The sequence below is a fragment of the Schistocerca piceifrons genome, chromosome 7, assembly GCF_021461385.2.
Source record: "Schistocerca piceifrons isolate TAMUIC-IGC-003096 chromosome 7, iqSchPice1.1, whole genome shotgun sequence".
NCBI lineage: Eukaryota > Metazoa > Arthropoda > Insecta > Orthoptera > Acrididae > Schistocerca > Schistocerca piceifrons.
The window spans coordinates 45,564,247-45,586,553 of NC_060144.1; the positions used below are offsets into that span (position 1 = coordinate 45,564,247).

General features: G+C 42.2%; 1 protein-coding gene across 1 annotated transcript in view; it reads right to left on the bottom strand.

The window, feature by feature from the left end:
• LOC124805412 (UDP-glucosyltransferase 2-like) overlaps nucleotides 1-21,630 on the bottom strand; it is a 52,352-nt gene extending 30,722 nt beyond the window's left edge. The window contains exons 1-2 of the mRNA XM_047265973.1: nucleotides 21,625-21,630; nucleotides 14,521-14,710 (exon numbers count right to left, since the gene is read on the bottom strand). Of these exons, the coding sequence (XP_047121929.1) occupies nucleotides 14,521-14,710; nucleotides 21,625-21,630 (196 nt within the window). The remainder of the gene's footprint in view (nucleotides 1-14,520; nucleotides 14,711-21,624) is intronic.
• Nucleotides 21,631-22,307: the final 677 nt, after the last annotated feature.

Here is a 22,307-nt window from a genome sequence, read left to right on the forward strand (position 1 = left end):
CTCATGCGTACATGGCCACTTGCACCACCCGCAAGGCATGACTACAACTGCACCTGATGTGAGCAGCAGTGTTGATGGGAGTAAGGAAGACCATGAGACTGGAAGGGGGATGGATAGAAGGGTAGGGGTGGGAGAATATGTAGTGCTGCATGTGGCAGTGTGCAAGGGCATCGTGTGGACAGGGTAGGACTACTAAGAGCAGCATTGGGTGGCGCTCTGCTGCGGAGGGGGGGGGGGGGGGTTTGAAAAGGGAGGGAGTAGGGAGGAAAGGACATTCAAAGGTCAAATTATGGTAGAGTACTGAGAGAAAAGAAATTTATAGCATAAACTGACTCAAAGAAGGGATTGATTGATTGATAGGAAACATGCTGTGGATTCAAGTAATAATCAATCTGGTAGTGAGGCAAAGTAGGGGGGATAACAATTTTTGAGGGAGATTAAGGCTTGACTACAGTAAGCAGGTTCAAATGAATGTAATTTGCAGAAGTTACACAGACATGATGAAGCGTGAACGGGATGGACGATTGTGGGAAGCTTCATCAGACCAGAATTTATATGGAAGACAACAACAAAAAATAAATGAAGATAGATGATTCATATTTATGAGGGCTTATGGAACAATTAACTCACGATATATTACGGAAAAACAGCGAAATGTTTGTGACAAAAATGATTGTAAACATCGTTGATGTGCTGTGCTCTGTGGTCGCGCGCTAACCACGTTCTCGGAAATCGCAACATATTCCGAAAAGACAGTGAAATATATGAGACGGACAAGATTACAAAGTTCTTTGCTGTTCGTTCCACTAGCAGTAATTTAAACTGTGATATTAGGTCCCAGCCTAACCACAGCTTTGGAAATCGTGATATATTCGATAAAAGAAAATAGCCAAATCTTTGTGACTTCCAACATTACAAATTTTATGAACGATTCTCATTGGCAGCCGTATACTATCATCTGATTGGCTACTATCACAGGTAACGAAACGCAAACGGAAGATCGGATACACTGAAGTGCACATTAGCCGTTGGATGATACCGCTCTCAAATCACAGGCCGCAGGAAAAAAAGAAAATCTACCGATACAGTTAGACTGACTAATAAGAAATTGCATCCCTCATCACAAATTTACGTTACATTTTGGATAATCATCGTGGAACAACTACAGAAATCCTGTTATCAATGAAGAGAGACTTCCATAGTATTTTGATTCGTTTATTTTATTTATTTATTTATTGTCCCGTGAGACCAAATTAAGGAGAAGTCTCCATGGTCATGGAACGAGTCAATACATGAAATTATAACACAATATTAGAAACAGATAAAATTAAATATAAAAAAACATATTCAGGTGACAAGTCGTAAGTTTAAATGAAGAAAATCAACAATGTAACACTGGAATTTGCTTAATTTTTTAGCTCTTCCAGGAGCTCCTCGACAGAATAGAAGGAGTGAGCCATGAGGAAACTCTTCAGTTTAGACTTAAAAGAGTTTGGACTACTGCTAAGATTTTTGAGTTCTCGTGGTAGCTTATTGAAAATGGATGCAGCAGAATACTTCACTCCTTTCTGCACAAGAGTCAAGGAAGCGCATTCCACATGCAGATTTGATTTCTGCTTAGTATTAACTGAGTGAAAGCAGCTAACTCTTGGGAATAAGCTAATATTGCTAACAGCAAACGACATTAAAGAAAATATATACTGTGAGAGCAATGTCAGAATTCCCAGATTTTTGAATAGGGGTCGACAAGAGGTTCTCGAACTTACACCACATATAGCTCGAACAGCCCGTTTTTGAGCCAAAAATACCCTTTTTGAATCAGAAGAATTACCCCAAAAAATAATACCATACGACATAAGCGTATGAAAATATGGGAAGTAGACTACTTTTCGTGTTGAAGTGTCACTTATTTCAGATACTGTTCTAATGGTAAATAAAGCAGCATTTAGCTTCTGAACAAGATCCTGGACGTGGGCTTTCCACAACAGCTTACTATCTATCCGAACGCCTAGGAATTTGAACTGTTCCGTCTCGCTTATAATATGCCTATTCTGTCTGATCAAAATATCGGTTCTTGTTGAATTGTGAGTTAGAAACTGTAAAAACTGAGTCTTACTGTGATTTAGCATCAAATTATTTTCCACAAGCCACGAACTTATTTCATGAACTACATTATTTGTTACTGTTTCAATATTACACACAAGATCCTTCACTATCAAGCTGGTGTCATCAGCAAACAGAAATATTTTTGAATCACCTGTAAAACTGGAAGGCATATCATTTATATAAATAAGAAACAGCAGTGGCCCCAGCACCGACCCTTCGGGAACGCCCCACTTAACAGTGCCCCATTGGGACTGAACATCACTACCACTCTCAATATTGCGGAGAATTACCCTCTGCTTTCTGTTCTTAAAGTAAGAGGCGAACCAATTGTAAGCTACTCCCCTTACTCCATAATGTTCCAACTTCTGCAGTAATATTTTGTGGTCAACACAGTCAAAAGCATTCGTTAAATCAAAGAAAACACCTAGCGTTCGGAACCTTCTATTTAATGCGTCCAAAACCTCACAGAGAAAAGAGAATATAGCATTTTCAGTTGTTAAACCATTTCTAAAACCAAACTGAACATTTGACAGCAAATTATGTGAATTTAAATGCTCCAGTAACCTTGTATATACAACCTTCTCGATAACTTTAGCAAACACCGATGGCATAGGAATAGGTCTAAAATTGTCAACATTATCAATGTCTCCCTTTTTATAAAGTGGCTTCACTACCAAGTACTTTAATCGGTCAGGAAACCGACCACTCCTAAAGGAAAAGTTACAAATATGGCTGAGAACTGGGCTAACATACATACAACAATACTTCAGTATTCTGCTAGATACCCCGTCATATCCATGAGAGTTCTTGGTCTTTAGTGATTTAATTATTAACTCAATCTCCCTCTTGTTAGTTCATGGAGGAGCATTTCAGGTAACAGTCTCGGAAAATTTTTTTCTAAGAGCGCTATATGATTCCCTGTTGGGACTAGGTTTCTATTTAGTTCACCTGCTATATTCAGAAAGTGATTATTAAATACTGTACATATATGCGACTTATCAGTAACACGGACATTCCCACTACGCACTGATTCTATATCCTCGACCTGTCTCTGCAGACCAGCCACTTCTTTTACGACTGACCATATGGTTTTAATTTTATCCTGAGACTCAGCTATTCTATCTACATACCACATACTTTTTGCCTTCCTAATAACATTTTTAAGCACCTTACAATACTGTTTGTAATGGGCTGCTGCATTTAGATTTTGACTGTTTCTAACGTTTTGATATAATTGCCACTTTGTTCTACAAGATATTCTTATCCCTCTAGTCAGCCACCCAGGCTGCCTGTTTGTGCTAGTACCCTGTATTAAACGTTCTAACGGAAAGCAACTTTCAAAGAGCATGAGAAAAGTCTTGAGAAAAGCATTATATTTATCGTCTACTGTATCAGCGCTATATACATATTGCCACTCTTGTTCCTTTTTAAGGTTTACAAAGGTCTCTACAGCAACTGGATCAGCTTTCCTGAACAGCTGATGACTATATTTAACACGTGTTGCAGCACAAAAATCTTTTAAAGTTAAAATTTGTGCATCATTGTGTGACATTCTCGTGTACAACGAATTCAAACCGATAAATAAAATTTGATATAAGGATAATTAGCAGATGATAAGCGTTTGATTAAAAGAGTGGCATCTAATCCTCAACATAGATAGACGAAAACACTACAAACAGTTTCACAACGCGATCGGAGGTTCATCACTGAAACCAATTACAGTCATCAAATAGCTACGGGTATTTGTCCAGTAAGATTTACAGTTGAACTACTACATACATGTACTCGCAAAGAAGGGAGATAACAGAGACGAAGTAATTGGTAGAGTCCTAAGGTTCAAATGGCTCTGAGCACTATGGGACTTAACATCTGAGGTCATCAGTCCCCTCGAACTTAGAATTACTTAAACCTAACTAACCTAAGGACATCACACACATCCATGCCCGAGGCAGGATTCGAACCTACGACCGTAGCGAGAGTCCTAAGGAAATATAATTTACCCAAGGAAGCTGCCGCTTACACAAACTTCGTTCAACCAATTCCTGAGGTTCACGCGTCAGTATGAAACATTTACAAATTAAATAAACGCTTCTAATATATAAGATTCAATGAATAGCAGCGCAATTCGTGGTGTGTTTCTTTATTGAGCGCGAGAGCACCAGAAAAACAAAGGTCAACAAAACTTCAATGAGACAAGCTACAACTATGGCTTTATGCATAGCAGGGAGATTTATATAGGAGCGTATCACTTTTGTCAACATGCATGGTAGAATTAAGTCCTCTCAATATGTTGCAATGCTGTACTCGTGCGCCATGAATGATTGTCTCTGACGTCGTGCTATACACGTGGCTTACGGTTCTTGCTCTGAGGTGAAATACTGCAGCCTATGATCAGTTAACTGTGCAAGAGTAGCAACATAAGAGGTCGGAAGAACAATGCGTGGTCATCGTGGTCGACTGCTATCGCTTGCTTATGCTCAAGAGGGGAGCAGACATTTGTTACCTGCAATTATTCAAGCTGTAATAAAAATTACACAAACGTAAACTTATTTCTGTGTCCTCACGGATACGTCCATTGCCCGTCCCACATTGATTTGTGCGGTTATTTCACGCAGTCTGTTAGCACTGACAACTCTACACAAACTCCCCTGTTGTCGGTCCTTAAGTGAAGGCCGACAATCACTGCGTTGTCCGTGGGGAGAGGTGATGCTTGAAATGTGCTACTCACGGCACACTGTTGGCACTGAGCATCTCTGAATACTTAATTCCCTAACGAGTTCCAAAATGGAATGTCGCATGCGTCTAACTCCAGGAGTCTGTTAGTTCCCGTCGTGCGGCCATGATTACGTCGGAAACCTTTTCACATGAATCACCTCAGTACAAATGATAGCTTCGACAATGCGCTGCCCTTTTATACCTTGCGTACGCTGTATTGTGACCTTTTGTATATGTGCGTGTCGCCATCCGATGACTTTCGTCACCTCAGTGTACCTACCTTATCTTGTTGGTGACAACACTAAACACGAACAACACTAATGCACTCTCGTGCCCGTCCTACTTCTGACGGTGTAAGCAGGCTGTTTAGGTTTTTATGTTGGTAATGCCAGCTCTGTATGAAAATAGCTGATTGCGCTGTGTGCAGTCTGTGGCTGGTTGGACTCATTGTTGGAATATTCGCTTGTGTAGTGTTGGACAGTTGGATGTGAACAGCGCGTAGCGTTGCGCTGTTGGAGGTGAGCCGCCAGCAGTGGTGGATGTGGGGAGATAGATGCCAGAGTTTTGAGCGGACGTTCTGGACGTGTGTCCGTCAGAAAAAGGAAATTTGTTTAATTGGATGTCACAAAATTGTATACATATATTATGACTTTTGAACGCTATTAAGGTAAATACACTGTTCTCTATCAAAATCTTTCATTTGCTAACTATGCCTATCAGTAGTTACTGGCTTCAGTAGTTAGAATCTTTTATTTAGCTGACAGTATTGGCGCTCGCTGTATTGCAATAGTTCGAGTAACGAAGATTTTTGTGAGTTAAGTAATTCATGAAAGGTATAGGTTATTGTTGGTCAGGGCCATTCTTTTGTAGGGATTATTGATAGATGCGTTGCGCTAAAAATATTGTGTGTAAGTTTAGTGATGATCAGAATAAGTAAAGAGAAAACTTTTTGAGTGCGCTGAGTTTTGCTCAGCTGTTTGAAAATCAAATAACACAGAGTTTTTTCAGCACTGTTATTCTTAATTTTCCAAAGGGGACGTTTCAACGGAAACTTGCATCTCTAGTCATTTACACAACCGCTGGTGGAGTGTATATGTACGAAGTTACCTTGACATCCGACCGTGTCCCAAATTTAATAAGAACAAGAGTCATACACTGTGAAAAATGTTTAAGTCTTTACTCTCCACGAACAGGCACACGCTATGTCGAAATAGCACTTCTGGCTTTGCTGCCACCTAGATTGATTGGCGTTGCTCTTAGTTAGGCTCTCGTCAGCGTTTTCCCTTGTCTGCCTCCGCGTGTCTATTACCTGTGCGCTACTCCCCCCATATATCTCAGGACTTATCGCTCGTTGCTGCACCTCTACGCAATTGTCTTTCCAAGCGCACAGTTTTAATCGGCCGGAGTTTCAAAACAGCGAATATCTCGCTGCGGAATGGAAAATTCGTTCTCTAATTGTTTTACAATATTGGAGAAATACAAGCTACCTTGGCTCTGGATGTCCCAAAATAGACATTCTGGTACGCCAGTGAAGGACATAGTATCCGTCAAAGCATTTTAGCTGAGCATAATAGCGTCATAAAGTTTTGGAGTCTGTAATTACATAAAATACGTATGAATCCATAAACGCAAAATTCTCTTATTACTATGTATTATTTTTGCCTCGCAGGCACGCGTACCTTTGTGTCTATTTTTAATTACTTACGAATTAAGATAACTAGCAGTGTGTCCTGTGTGATGGCTAACTGCTGACGTATGGAGCAATTCGATAGCACCTGTCACCGTGTCCATCTTTGTTTTAGAGATGTTAATTTTCTAGTTGTGAACATAATTACAAATGGTTCCAATGGCTCTGAGCACTATGGGACTTAACTGCTGAGGTCATCAGTCCCCTAGAACTTAGAACTACTTAAACCTAACTAAGGACGTCACACATATCCATGCCCGAGGCAGGATTCGAACCTGCGACCGTAGCGGTCTCGCAGTTCCAGACTGTAGCGCCTAGAACTGCACGGCCACTCCGGCCGGCACTTAATTACATACCTTATCTAAAATCGAAAATAAGTCCTTAAGTTTTCATCGGTTAGTTATCCACTTACACAAGAAAATATTCTTTCTATGTTGTACGCGGCTTTACGATAGCTCGGCCCGTACAGGTAGCGGTTATTCACACGATTTTTTTGCATGCTGTCAGTCTTGCTCTTTTCCCAGTGTGTAACAGTGGACTCCGTTGCTGTTCGCACGGCTGTCGCTATGCCCGCGTGACCACGTGCTCACCACGCGGCCGCCTGCTTAGCCGGACAGGCTGCTGAGGCGGTGGCGGCTGACACCGAGGCGCAGACGTCACCCACCTGCTCGCAGCTGCTACCGCACGCTCCGCCGCTTGTCGCGCCACAGAGGGACAACTGCAGACTCTGCATTCGACCTTCGGATTAGAGCACGAACAGCGCAAACCGTATCGTATGGTCAGCGAAACGCAGAGATATCACTTACCTAACTTGTGTCTAACGGTCATCTAATCAGTATTCCTATCAGGGGCGATCGAAACGTTTTCGTATGACGAGGTTGCTGCAGCGTACATGCAACGTAGCGGAAATCCGATGCTCTTATACACTGAAGCCCCAACGAAACTGGTACAGGTACGCGCTTTCAAATACAGAGATTTGTAAACAGCTGCGGTCGGCAACGCTTATGCAACATAACAAGTGTCTGGCGCAGTTGTTAGATCTTCTACTGCTGCTACAATGGCAGGTTATCAAGATTTAGGTGAGTCTGAACGTGGTGTTATAGTCGGTTCACGAGCGATGGGACACAGGACCTCCGAGGTAGTCATGAACTGTTGATTTTCCCGTACGACCATTTCACGAGTGTATCGTATCAGGGATCCGGTAAAACATCAAATCTCCGACATCTCTGCGGCCGGAGAAAGATGCTGCAAGAACGGTACCAACGGCGACTGAAGAGAATCGTTCAACGTGACAGAAGTGCAAATCTTCCACAAACTGCTGCAATTTCAATGCTGGACCATCAACAAGAGTCACCCCGCGAACCATTCTACGAAACATCATCGATTGGGGCTTGATGTACTCTTGATGACTGCACTGCACGACCCAAGCCTTACGCCTCGTCTGGGCCCGTCAACACCGACATTGGACAGATGATGACTGGAAACATGTTGCCTGGTCGGAAGTGTCTGGTTTCGAATATAGTGGTGAGGGGCGTGTGTAGTTGGAGTGGTATGGGACCCCTGATACGCCTAAACACAATTGTGACAGGTGATACATACGTAAGCACCCTGTCTGATCAGTTGCATGCATTCATGTCCATTGTGCATCCGACGGACTTCGCCAATTCCAGCAGGACAACGTGACAACCCACACGTCCAGAACTGCTACAGAGTGGCACCAGGAACACTCTTCTGACTTTAAACACTTCCGCTGACCACCAAACTCCCCAGACACGAACATTATTGAGCATATCTGGGATGCCTTGGGACGTGGTGTTCAGAACAAATCTCCATCCCCCCGTGCTCTTAGTGTTTAGTGGACAGTCCTACAGGATTCATAGTGTCAATTCCCTCCAGCATTACTACAGACTTTCGTCCAGTCCACGCCACGTCGTATTGCACCACTTCTGCGTGCTCGCGGGGGCCCTACACGGTATTACGCAGGTCTACCAGTTTATGTGGTCCTTCAGCACAAGCACCGTCATGTAGGCATGTGCCATTCGCGTACTTCCAACTTGCGTCCCGTAAATGCGAAACTTCAACTAAGGCGATGCTATTATCAGTTCCGTCCAAACAGTACCAGCGTGCTGTTATTCTTTTCTTGGCTGCGAAGGACAAACACCGATAGACATCCATCGGAGAGTGAAGAGTGTGTCCGTCGTAACCACCGTTGTGGAACCGTGCGTCAAGTTCCGTACTGGCCGCGGTTCGACACGAGACGCCGGTCGATGTGGGAAGCCAGCCTCATATGTTACGGACGAGTGGGAGACACGAGCACACGCTGAGTAGTCCTCATGTCTCCTCATGCCATTATCACGACTACAGTCGCTTAGAAAAGGCCGTGCACGGTCGACGGTTCCCTTCGGACGAGGACGTGCAGCAGGCAGTCATAGACTTCTTCACCCAGGACGCGGTGTTTTACCAAATGCAGCTGTCTGTGGGCAGACTGCCCCCCCCCCCCTCCCACCCCCCTCACATTTGCTCGCGGCTGTTTCACCATATTGGCATACCGATTTTAGCCAGTGCAGCCATCGAACGGAAATTGTTTGATGGCCCCATATACGAGCAAAGGTATGAAAGGTCACCCGGTTACCTCGTTCCAGTCGCAGGTTGCCTATCTAAAGGCTTGAAGGAGCGACAATAATTTGATTTTCAGTCTGTCCCATAATTACTGACGGAATTTAAAGTGCTGTCATAAACTAACTGTGGCGTCAGCGTCAGACACCACGCTTGCTAGGCGGTAACCTTTAAATCGGCCGCGGTCCGTTAGTATACGTCGGACCCGCGTGTCGCCACTATCAGTGATTGCAGACCGAGCGCCGCCACACGGCAGGTCTAGAGAGACGTCCTAGCACTCGCCCCAGTTGGACAGCCGACTTTGCTAGCGATGGTTCACTGACTACATTCGCTCTCATTTGCCGAGACGACAGCCTTCAGCTACGTCATTTGTTACGACTTAGCAAGGCGCCATATTCAGTTACTATTCTGAACAGATAATATTGTGAATCATGTACGTCGAGAGCGACGTTCATCATTAATGGATTAAAGTTAAGTATCAAACTAATTACGTCCGCTTTCTGAATTCTAATTCCTTGTCATGTTCCAGACCTCACGTCAGTAGAGTCCTTCCCTCCTCACGCCAGCCTGCGTGAGCTAAAACGCGTACATTTCGGCCCCCACTAGTAAAACGGTGTTGGCTCTTCTGCAAACACAACACCAACCATTAAGAGACGTAATTGTACGTTGAAAGCTGAACGCAATAAGGTGTCAAAGTTAGGAACTGTATACGATCGTCTTGATGCAGCATAACTCACCGAGTGCAAATTACCCAGATTATATTCATCCAGTATTTGAGAGCACTTAGCGACATCCAGCAGAATTTACACGCAATGTCAAACCTTTTGAAACCTTTTCTTACTCATCTCCCGTCCCCTTTCACTACATACCTCACAATATAGTGAAATGAAAAAAAAGTTTATCGCTTACTATATTCTCGCTGTTTATATAGTAAAACATCATTAGGGGCGACGTTCTCATTCATAACTTCTTCACTACTGACCCTATTCGTAAAACGTTCTGAAGGCAGTAGTCCCATATGCCGCTGTATGTAACTTCAGAATTTTGTAGTTGTACGACTCATATTTCAGAGAATATGACGTCATAAACATTGAAGTGCATGAAATGACGGGGAGTTCGATTCCTTAAAGAACAGTGGTGGTGCGGGGTAGGAGAGAGTGGAAGAGGGCAAGTTCCTCTGGACTGAAACTAAACGCAATCAAGTGCCAAGAAACTTCACGGAAGCACAGATGTGATAGGAAATACAAAATAACTACACCACTGGCCATTACAATTGCTACGCCAAGAAGAAATGCAGATGATAAACGGGTATTCATTGGACAAATATATTATACTTGAAACGTCCCCTTTTGATCATTTATACATGACTGTGCTTAACCTGACACACAATATTTTTTAGCGCAACGCAATCTGACTTTCAAAATTCCCTACAAAAGAATGGCCCTGACTAACATTAAACTATACCTTTCACAAATCACTTACCTCACAAAAATCTTCGCTGCTCAAGCTACTGCAATACAGCGAGTGCCACTACTGCCAGCTAAATAAAAGATTCAAACTACGGAAGGCACTAACTACTGATAGGGATAGTTAGCAAATGAAAGATATTAATAGAGAACAAACAATGTATTTACCTTGATATCATCATATATAAATATAGCAGTTCATGACAAATTTCAAAACTCCGCCATCTCTCTCCCCACATCCACCACTGCTGGCGGCTCACCTCCAACTGCGCAACGCTACGCGCTGTTCACATCCAGCTGCCCCTCTACAATGGCAGACAACAATGCAAACTAGCCACAGACTGCACACAGCACAGCCAGTGATTTCATTTTCATACAGAGAGCGCTACGTGGCGGCGGCGTTACCAATATAAGAACCTAAACAGCCTACTTACATAAAGAAAACATAAACAGCCTACTTACATACTAGAACTGAATGTGATTACATTTTTACGCAATTTGGGTGCATAGATCCTGTGAAATCAGCACCCAGAACAACCACCTCTGGCCGTAATAACGGCCTTGATACGCCTGGGCATTGAGTCAAACAGGGCTTGGATGGCGTGTACAGGTACAGCTGCCCATGCAGCTTCAACACGATACCACAGTTAATCAAGAGTAGTGACTGGCGTATTGTGACGAGCCAGTTGCTCGGTACCATTGACTAGACGTTTTCAATTGGTGAGAGATCTGGAGAATCTGCTGGCCAGGGCAGCAGTCGAACATTTTCTGTATCCAGAAAGGCCCGTACAGGACCTGTAACATGCGGTCGTGCATTATCCTGCTGAAATGTAGGGTTTCGCAGGGATCGAATGAAGGTTAGAGCCACGGGTCGTAAAACATCTGAAATGTAACGTCCACTGTTCAGAGTGCCGTCAATGCGAACAAGAAGTGACCTAGACGTGTAATCAATGGCACACCATACCATCACGCCGGGTGATACGCCAGTATGGCGATGACGAATACACGCTTCCAATGTGCGTTCTCCGCGATGTCGCCAAACACGGATGCGACCATCATGATGCTGTAAACAGAACCTGGATTCGTCCGAAAAAATGACGTCTTGCCATTCATGCACCCAGGTTCGTCGTTGAGTACACCATCCCAGGCGCTCCTGTCTGTGATGCAGCGTGTAATGGTACTTGAATTACGTAACCATTACGACACCTCACCTCAACCTCTCGATACCAGCAATATTCTACTGTGTTTCTGTAAAATAGTTAACATATTTCTGTGACACCTTTCTGATTTGATTTCATTAATGTAGAGGTACTTCGATACATCGATATGTATATATTGCAATGATAATATTCTTATGTGTATTCTTTCTTTTGTCACTATGATCTCTGACGTACTTGTAACTCTGATTTTTGGCCGCGTAAGCGGTTATTAGAGAGAGTCAAGCTTTAGTCGTCATGTTAAAAAGACACAAATTGTAGTCAGTTTATGAAATGTGAACTTTAACAGTGAGGAAGATATTTTCAAGTAGGTTTTATACTATGAAGTATTGTTTTGGAACGAGTTACGTGATATTGCAACAAAAGTAATAAAAAAGAAGTGTAACTTAAATTTGGAGTGCTGATTACTTTTTTACATCACCATTCTCCTAACTTGCAAAAGTTTAATCTTCAAAAATGGTTTATGAAACACATCTATAAAACTTCTGAATATCGCAGAATAACACCTAGGCCTGTTTCCATCCGAGCTTGGAATCATCACAACTTAGATTTTCGACGATTGAGTCATGAGTTCACAACGAGACCAGCGTGGGAAACACGAAAAGATGAGTGCCTAGTTTGTCCATTATTTCAAGAAATGACTTTATTAACTGTGCTCTAATGACATCTGCCACATAATATAACTTTGTTGTTGCCCGAAAATGCAATATTTAGCAGCGTGAGCAACACTACGATCATAATTAATTTTTGACCTTTGTTGTGGTAGAGTTGTTAGAAGCGTCAAGGGTAACCGCAGCCATGGTCTCCGAGCTGATAGTCCATGCTGCTGCAAACGTCGTCGAACTGTTCGTGCACATGGTTGTTGTCTTGCAAACGTCCCCATCTGTTGACTCAGGGATCGAGACGTGGCTTCACGACCCGTTACAGCCATGCGGATAAGATACCTGTCATCTCAACTGCTAGTGATACGAGGCCGTTGGGATCCAGCACGGCGTTCCGTATTACCCTCCTGAATCCACCGCTTCCATATTCTGCTAATAGTCATTCGATCTCGACCAACGCGAGCAGCAATGTCGCGATACGATAAACAGGAATCGCTATAGGTTACATTCCGACCTTTATCAAAGTCGGAATCCTGATGGTATGCATTTCTCCTCCTTACACGAGGCAACACAACAACATTTCACCAGGCAACGCCGGTGAACTGCTGTTTATGTATCAGAAATCGATTGGAAACTTTCCTCATGTCAGCACGTTGTAGGTGCCGCGACCGGCGCCAACCTTGTGTGAATGCTCTGAAAAGCTGATCATTTGCATATCACAGCATCTTCTTCCTGACGGTTAAATTTCGCATCTGTAGCAATTTTATTGGCCAGTAGTGTAGCTCTTGAGGCAAGAATTTTGTCATAACTTTCATCCGTTATGTTTATATGAGTTATGGGAACGCAATAGGTTAACGTGGTCGGCAACAGCCGATATTTCGACTGGTCATCACTCCGTTATTTTCAAGGCACAAATGAAACGGGCGATTACTTTGCACGGCAACTTAAACCGTCAGTGTGCGGAGCTGCGGTAGCGGTGAAATGAAAGATAGCGTATGAGAAAAATAAAAATCACACTGGGGAAAGAACTAGCGTCACTACGAACTAAAATCGAACAGGTCCTACGCAACACGTCCCGGGTACTGAAATACTGTCGCCAGCTGTGTTGCGTGCTTTGCGGCGTGATGGTCAGTTTCGCTGCCTGCTGCGCTACTGGTAGCCAGTTCAAACACATCCAGCAGGAGTTATTTATTATGCAATTTCTGGAAGGTTGTTGAATTATTTTATGTGTGTAATGCTTGTATATTGTGGAATTCTCGATGGTTGTGTAAGTACCAGCATTCTGGAATATTCGACGGTTGAATAAATAGTTGCTCCCTCCGTCCAAGAGGTCTGTTCTGTTAGGACTGTGCGCTAGTGTCCGTCATAGACGTCCTTTCAGTGTTAAATGTTGTATTTCAGAGACGACCCCGCTTTCGGGCTTAGACGTGACTTGTTAATTCGTGAGAATGTTACTCAGCAACGGATGAGCAAGTATCGCCATATGTGTTCCCGTGCTGCTTTACTAGCGAGAGAACAAAGTTCTAGGTACAATTCAAGAAGAAACCTCTGGCTAATTTAATATCAACAGCTACCTCAGTATCACTAACCAAGTAACTGAAAGCGGGCGCCGGGATCTCTGCATTGTCAATTGCATCTGGTGACCGGTTTCAAGGCCATGTTCTGCAAGCCCGTTCGGCTATTGATGGCATATGTAAGGTTCGTGCTCTTTGCACTGGTCTTCCACGGTCTCGAAGGTTTGACCGATGTACGAGATGCCACAACTGCATGGGGTACGGTAGAATCCGCATTCTGGAGTTTCCTCAGAACTTCACGTTTCATCCACAGTGCTTGGAAGCAACACTAAATCTCATTCTGCAACAAAATGCAGTCATAAAGGGACTGAAATACGGCCTCTGAAAATTTAAAGCTTTTGCAGTGCAGAATCAAATTCAGACAGGCAGATTGAGTACCGCTTTAAAATATCTGAAACTTCCTTAACGATAAGACCCTTATCTGGCACTGAGACAACAGCAACAACTCTTATCACGGACTCTAAGATGTACGCGCCACTGAAGTAATCTTCTACTGCGTTGAAGTCATTAGGGACCATAGAGAATGGAAACGAGTACCTGCGAGTGTTTCGGAGCGCGATCCCAAAAATCCCCGTCTAAGGCGGCAGAACGCCAGCGCTTTGCCGTGCAGCTCTGAGAAACGGGCGTGTCCGCCGGTGAGCAGCAGCGCCTCGGGCTCGCTTGTTCCTGGTGTCTCGGCAGGACGGCGGCCGCTACCGCGCAGTTCCGCTCTGGCGGCCACTGGACCCTACACGGCGCACGGCACGCTTATATCTGGTCCAGCTGTGTTGCGTCATCCGTGAGGCACTCAGCGCAGCGTGATGTTGCGGGTTCAGACCAGGCCGCTACTGTCTGCCGTGAATCAGCGGGAAAAGAACGAACCAGAAATTGTTGGTCATTTTCAGGAGTGGGGAGCTGGTTATCGCTGGCAACTTCTGTCCCAGTCCCCCACTCTGTCACTCACACGGCCCGATCCCTACCACAATCTGCATCAACATGGAGAATTTGATAACGAATGCCGCTGTGGTTTTCAGTCCGAAGAATGGTTTGATGCAGTTCTCGACGCTACTTTGTCCTCTGAGAGCCTCTTAACCTCAGCAGAATTACCGCAACCTATATTCATTTGAACCTGCGTACCATCTTGGCATCCCTGTACAATTCTTACCTGCCAAAACTTCCTTCCGTTATCAAAATAATAACTCCCTGATAATTCAGGATGTGTCCTATCAACCTGTGGTGTGCGTACTGTAAGACCTTCGGTACACACACCATCAGATTATTTGGCTTGTCGCTCTAGCGAAGTAGGCGAATGTCAGCACTATGTCTCGTGGTCTTATTGTGGCGTGTTTATCTTCTGCCGTTAGGTCAGACGATAGAAATGCCACTTGCACTCTTAGAGTAGCAGATTGACGGTGACCAACTTTAAAGAGAACTTGATTAATTTTCACACACATTTATTCAAATAATAAAAAGCGTAGACATTACGTAACTTGATTCTGGATGCTGTTAACAAATGACAATCTGAAGTTCCTTTGGTCTTGGTACGTTAATCTTATTCTCACATATCTCTGATACTTGGCAAAGTGTCTATTCATTTATCTTCGACCGAGCGAGGTGGCGCAGTGGTTAGCACACTGGACTCGCATTCGGGAGGACGACGGTTCAATCCCGTCTCTGGCCATTCTGATTTAGGTTTTCCGTGATTTCCCTAAATCGTTTCAGGTAAATGCTGGGATGGTTCCTTTGAAAGGGCACGACCTATTTCCTTCCCAATCCTTCCCTAACCCGAGCTTGCGCTCCGTCTCTAATGACCTCGTTGTCGATAGGATGTTAAACACTAACCACCACCACCATTTATCTTCATGGCTATGTACAGGAATATGATAATCTTATTAGGCGCAGACTGAAACTTGACTATAGACTGGTACAGACTAATGTAGACTGGTACAGACAGGTGCAGATAAATGCAGACTAATGCACACTGACTAATCGGAGGTCTGTACACTCGTTATAATACCTTGCGCTTTCATGTATCACTGCGCGAGTGTGATACGCGAGGAGAAAAGGTTCTACATTAGCAGTAATCTCATTGGCTGCGTTACATATTAATACGCGGAGCGGCGGAAGCAGAATTTGGTCCGTCTCTAAGGCAGAACCATCTCGTAGTGCAGAGATGGACGAGCGCTGCGCCTGCGCTGTTGTGCTTAGTGGGGCGAGCTCTAGTGGGAAAGTTGTATACGCGCTGACTACGCGGAACTAAGTACACAACACAACCCATGCCTTATTTTAGTCAGATTGTACCATAAATTTCTTTTTTGTCCTATTAGACTCATTACCTCCCTATTTGATATTATGGTACGCATCCAATCTTCAGCTTTCTTCTGCAGCAGCACATTTCATAAGTTTCTATTTTCTTCTTGTCTGAAATGCTTGTCTTCCACATTTCAGTTCCATACAAGGCTACACTCGTCCAAATACCTTCAGAAACAGACTTTCTAACACTCCGACTGATGTTAGCTGCTAAAAAGTTCTTCTTTTTCAGCAATGTTGCCCTTGCTACTGACAGTCTGTCGAAGTAGAGAGAATATAAAATTCGGTTATTTTACTGCCCACATAGAGTAGTGTTTCATTTTCTCATCTAATTCTCTCAGCAGCGTCTGATTTAATGCGAATACTATCCAGTACCCTTGTTTTACTTTCCTAGTTGTTCATATTACAGAGTGTAAATTTTGACTACCGCTCTTCCAAACCCTTTCCCCTCTCTGACAAAAATTCTGAGGTTTACCACTGAAACTGTAATTCTGTTTCTTCTCTGCCAACTTTAATTGCCTTTCCAATCTTCTCCTTGGTTTTCTTCGCAGCTTGCTCAGTCTACAGATTGAGTAATACTGGGAACACACAACAATCTTCATTACTGGGCTTTTAAAGGGACTCTTCATCAACCACTGAACTTATTCACCCATGCAGGCAATGGGATTTGGAGTAAGAGTAATATTCTTTTCTCGTTAATGGAGAAACACGTGTGAAAAGCAATTGCTCAAATGAAATACAAATTCATATCAACTTTCTTATGTACCGGTGAGTTGTAATTGCAGTACTGGTTGAAAATTGCGTGGTTTCAGCAACTTCAAACCATTTTCAGTTGCATTATTATCTGACAAATAACATCCATATTTTAAACCACAATGGGAACTGTTAATACTCTTTTTGGGTGTCCATTCGGATGCAATCGTCAATGCAAGCAGTTGATCCACCGATAAAACACAGAATCACACACACACTGAGAATTGTTGTTCATTGTCAACTGTATTGGTGTACGAAACGGCTATTAGTTTTCATACTGACACATGTGTAACCATCAGTCGGCAGTATTGAGGAGACAAGTAGAAAAGAGAAATTAATTTTGCTTACAGGTACTTGCTAGTAAATTGGTATCAAAAACTTACAGTTTGTAATAATGTTGTCATTGGAGAAATGATCAATCTTATTTGCATCTTACTGAAATTCTTATCTAAAATCGCATGAGTCAGGTGACATTTCATTCCTTTCCTTCATTTCGTATTACATTTCAAATACTTCACATTGTTAGAAAACTGAAAATAATAGGTAAGCTGGATTCCAGTCATAATTGTAACCGTGTATCAAAACTGTACCATCTCCTCGGTAAATGTTTGAAGATGACTATAATTGTTTTACGATTAGGGGTTGTACTACATCACAGTGTATAATTTAATAAGTCTCACATTTACTTAAAACAAAGAACGAAATTTTTGTGAATCTATGTTTGTTAACAAGTGCAACCAACAGCACATAACGGTAACATTCATACTAGTAATTCTAAGAAGATTTGGGTAAACAATGAACAAATAAACAGCTCAAACTGTTTATGCTATTAATAAATCCTTACAAGAAGTCAGATCAAATTTACAATTTTTTTCATGTGTTTTTTCAGTGTAAATAAAACCAATGAATTTTAATCATATAATTAAGCCTTTTAATTATTTATAAGTTACATATATAAAGGGAAATTCATTTTTATAATAGGCTAATATAATTAAATATATAGGTATTATAAAATTTTCTTGTAGTTGCGTTTATTAACCGAGCAATGATACCCCCGTAGTTTACACTGAAATGAAGATCTACCGACTTTCTTGGCCAGGAACGTATGCCTTCTTGAGCCATTTATGTTTTCAGTATTGGAAGCAATGACTGTAAATGTTAAACGTTCATTTTAAAACCAGAATAATGTTTTTCATAACTTCGTTTTTAGAAGCAATGTTCAAATACAAACATTTAAAAATATTTGCGGATTAATAGACTACCATACAGAAACACTGTTGCCATTCCTCTGTATAAACACAAGTTTCTCTAACGTTACCGGCGTGGTCTTTATAAAGGTCGTGCGAGTGACATGTTGGAGGAAGTAGTGTCTTATTTGATTTATGTTTAAAGCGGACACTTGGAATTTTGTAAGACTCTGTAGGAAGTACAACACCTTTCTAGCAGTCATCTACTACTACAGTTTTTCCAGTATTTTGTCACATTCTCACGGTAACGAAGGAACCTGTGGGATGGTTGCACCCTTTCTCTGAATCGTATCGCTCCTCTTTTAATCCACCTTGTTAAGTGTCCCTTATCGTCGAATTATGCCCAAGAATAAGTTGAATTTTTCAACCGATCACTTTTTAGTGTGAATATTATTACCGTATATAAAACCCCCAAAACGAGACACGTGTGTGTGGTGGCCACCGGTGCTCTGGGCGGCGTCTATTGGCTGTGTAAGCTTGGCCGTGATTGAATCTTCTAGAACTCAAAACTACTGTCGAAATTATTTGAAGTCCTTTGGGTTTTCGCTACCAAAACCCCAACAAAAACCAATAAAAACGTCAGAACAATGGGTAAGAACCAACTACCCTGGACCCCAGTTAGTAGAACTGGGTAATAGGCCTGATCATCGGCTTCCAGGGGATCAGGCATCTCATGAAGAGGCGAATCAGAGCTTCTCAAAAATCCTCAAGTCTAAGAAAATATTTTACATGGGAACATTCAACACTAACACACTAGTGAAACCAGATAACTTGAAACAACTGGCAAACACCATGGCAATGTCAATACAGGAAACACGATTCTCGGAGGAGAACCACTTTTAACCACAAAACTACAGAATATACAAGGGGATGTCATTCCAGGAAGAAATCTCACTCTTCGGAACAGAATTTGCAGTACACAAATCATTACTGGAATATGTGATAGAGTTCGCTTCAAAATTAGAAAAAAACACCCACACTCACGATTTGGAAACAAAGCCTATCCCCACACTAATAACTAAGACAAGAAAAACCATCAGATGACAGAAGATTTTTGGGAAGACCTGTACGAAACTACCAACAAAGTTCCCACGAAGCACGTGAAAATATTGCCAGTAGATTTTTTTAATGCCCAATTAGCTGGGAAAGGTAATTCTTAGATTCAACGGGGATACGCACGGCCCACAAGAGAACAAACAAGAATGGTGAGAACATTATAAGCTTCTGTAAGAATTGAGACGTCAGAATCATGTTAATGAAATTCCAGAAACCGAGCAATAGAGTTTCAGATAGATCACATAACAATACCCACGAAAAATGCCAGAGAAGTTATAAATGTAAGAACGAGGGTAGGATTTTTCGAAGCCGATCATCACCTACTAGTAATCAAAGCGAAATTTATATCCAACGGACAGATCAAGAGAACCAAAAGAACTTTCAGAACAGACCCAGAGTAGCTAGAATTAAATAAGAAAGGAATAACAGAAAAAAATTAAGAATACTGACAGCAATAACTGCACATAAATGTAACAAAAAATGAAGGAACTGATAAAATTGGGGCAACCACCGAGAAAGAGGAAACGCAGTTGGTGGAAAATGACACGTCACAGAGTCATGGAAGGCAAATACGGTCATAGAACATCCGTTAAGTTCGAAGAATTCAACAGGATAAAGAAGACCACTTAGAAAATATTTCGTAGAAAAAAAGAGGTTACGAAAACAACATATTGAAATAGATAGAAGTGGACTCCTACAAAAATCCATGTTTTGTTTTTGTTGAACATTCAGAGAAAATATGTCAGTATATGGACCACAGAGCTTACGTTTCAAAAGGCAAGACGGAACGCTTGAGGCATACCCGAAAAAGAACTGTGAAATATTGGCGCAATTCTCCGACACAGAACTAAACCGTGAGAACTCGATGCAGAGTCTACAGTTCGAGAAGCCAGAACCTAACCTCGATCCCAAATCCATGACGTACCAGAAGATCATGAAAACAATAGAATCATTGAAAAGTAACAGAGCACCTGGAGAAGATAGCGTGATTGCAGGAATCTGGAAATGAGACAACGAAAGCATTAGACTCAAAATACACAAAATCATCGAAAACATATGGAAAACAGCGCTAGTGATAATGTTATTTTAGGCTTAAATTGCTGTTTGCTATATCTAGATTCACTGAATCGAAAAAAATGTTGTCACCAAATGTAGTGTTTCTGTCGCGAGTGAGGTGTTAGAATACTCTAAGTAATGTTCGGATATTACTTTAAGCACAACGTGACAAGAATCATTTTGCTTCGACTCCATTGATCTCCCCGTGCGTTTATTCCATAGATAGGGAGTTTGCTCATGTCATTGTGGCACAACCGGGCAATTTACGCGCGTGATTTTCCAATCTTCCTTTGAACAGTTCTGCTACTACGATACATGATGTGGATGGGCGGCGGAAACACCTGATTACCCACTTGTGATACGTCCTTGACTCTTATCTTCAAGCTTATTATCAAATTACCTGATAACTTTGTCTAGAACCAAACTAAAAATAGACGGGTGTCGGGAGGTGAGACCGTCTATTTGCAGAACGTGTATATAAATTTTGAAAACCTCTGAGACCATCAAAGAATTTACAAATGAATGAAGTACTTACTCTTTGTCGGCTGTCGCGAGATTTTAAATCCTATCCAACGTCATTAAATTCGAGTCTACTGTATAGTAACACTTTTATAAAATACTGAATACATTTTCTTCTGCATGTTAACTACGTAACTTACTATGTGGCTAACTTATTGCCACAGAGATAACATACTTAACGCTTCACAGCTGGAATCGTTTCCTAGAGGAAACCTAATCAAGCCCAACTGAAGCCATCCTACATAAACCACGAATAACAAAATGTGCTTCCCAAAGCAAATCATCGGCCATTACTTCCACACATTGTTAGAAAACTGAGCTGACATACTATGTTTAATGACTTGACTATCGAAAGAATACCAAACTTGTTGACATTGATTCTCTTACTTCTGTCGAAAGTTATTTTACATGGGTAATGAAAACAATTAATGATCAGATATAGTACAGTAAAACGTGCTAGAGCGATGGACAGCGATGTCACACCTCACTGCAGAATGAGGTCAGTGTTTTATTATGTCAAGCACCTCAGACTTGTGATGTGATACAGCAGGTTGATGTTTGACTACTAGAACACACCGCCTGCTGAGGAAATATGAAGCACTCAGAAAGGGAGCAGTAAACGAAATGAAACTTCTTGGGTTACAGGCTATGTGAGATTATTTTTGTGATTACAATATCGTGCCAAATTTACAAGGAAGCTTTGCAATATGAGCCCACTTACCAGCATGACTTGAGTAGTAGGTACTGGAACAAAGGGGTCCTTCGGTTTAGTATGCCTGGGTCAACAATACGGTAACACCCTCCGACCCCTCTCGAACACAAGGCGAGGTCATCGTATCAGAGGGCCGGTACTGGAACAAAGGGCCATTGTTCTCGTGTGCCGAGGTCACTGGGCCAATAGGGATAAAGTTCCCCATCCCCTCTTTTTACTATTCTACTTGTGTGAGTTTCGTCATTCATTCGAGGTCTGTACCCAGTACTGGAAGGATCAGGGTCTTTCTCTTTGTAAATTATAACGAGTACATAACAAAATTCTTTTTTATTAAGAATTTTTTTACAAAACTTTTTTTTTTTGCAAAGTCGCTTAAAAACGTAACTGTTACTTTTACTTTAATAGAAAAAACATATTCAAATACAGATTCATTATGTTTACAACACATACACACACAAACAAAACAACTATGACAAGTGGTTCGTCCATCTATTCCACACGTACTCACTGTTTACAAATAAATAAATACACAGCCACACTCTCAGTCAGTTGACAGGACGAGTACGGCAAGGTGCCAATCGTCTCCCCACGGATGAACCTTTTGTCATCATGACGCAACAGCCCCACTTCCAGCTGCCGTGGACTATGAACCTCAAGGCCTCACGATCTAAAGACTACTTGGAGCACTTTGT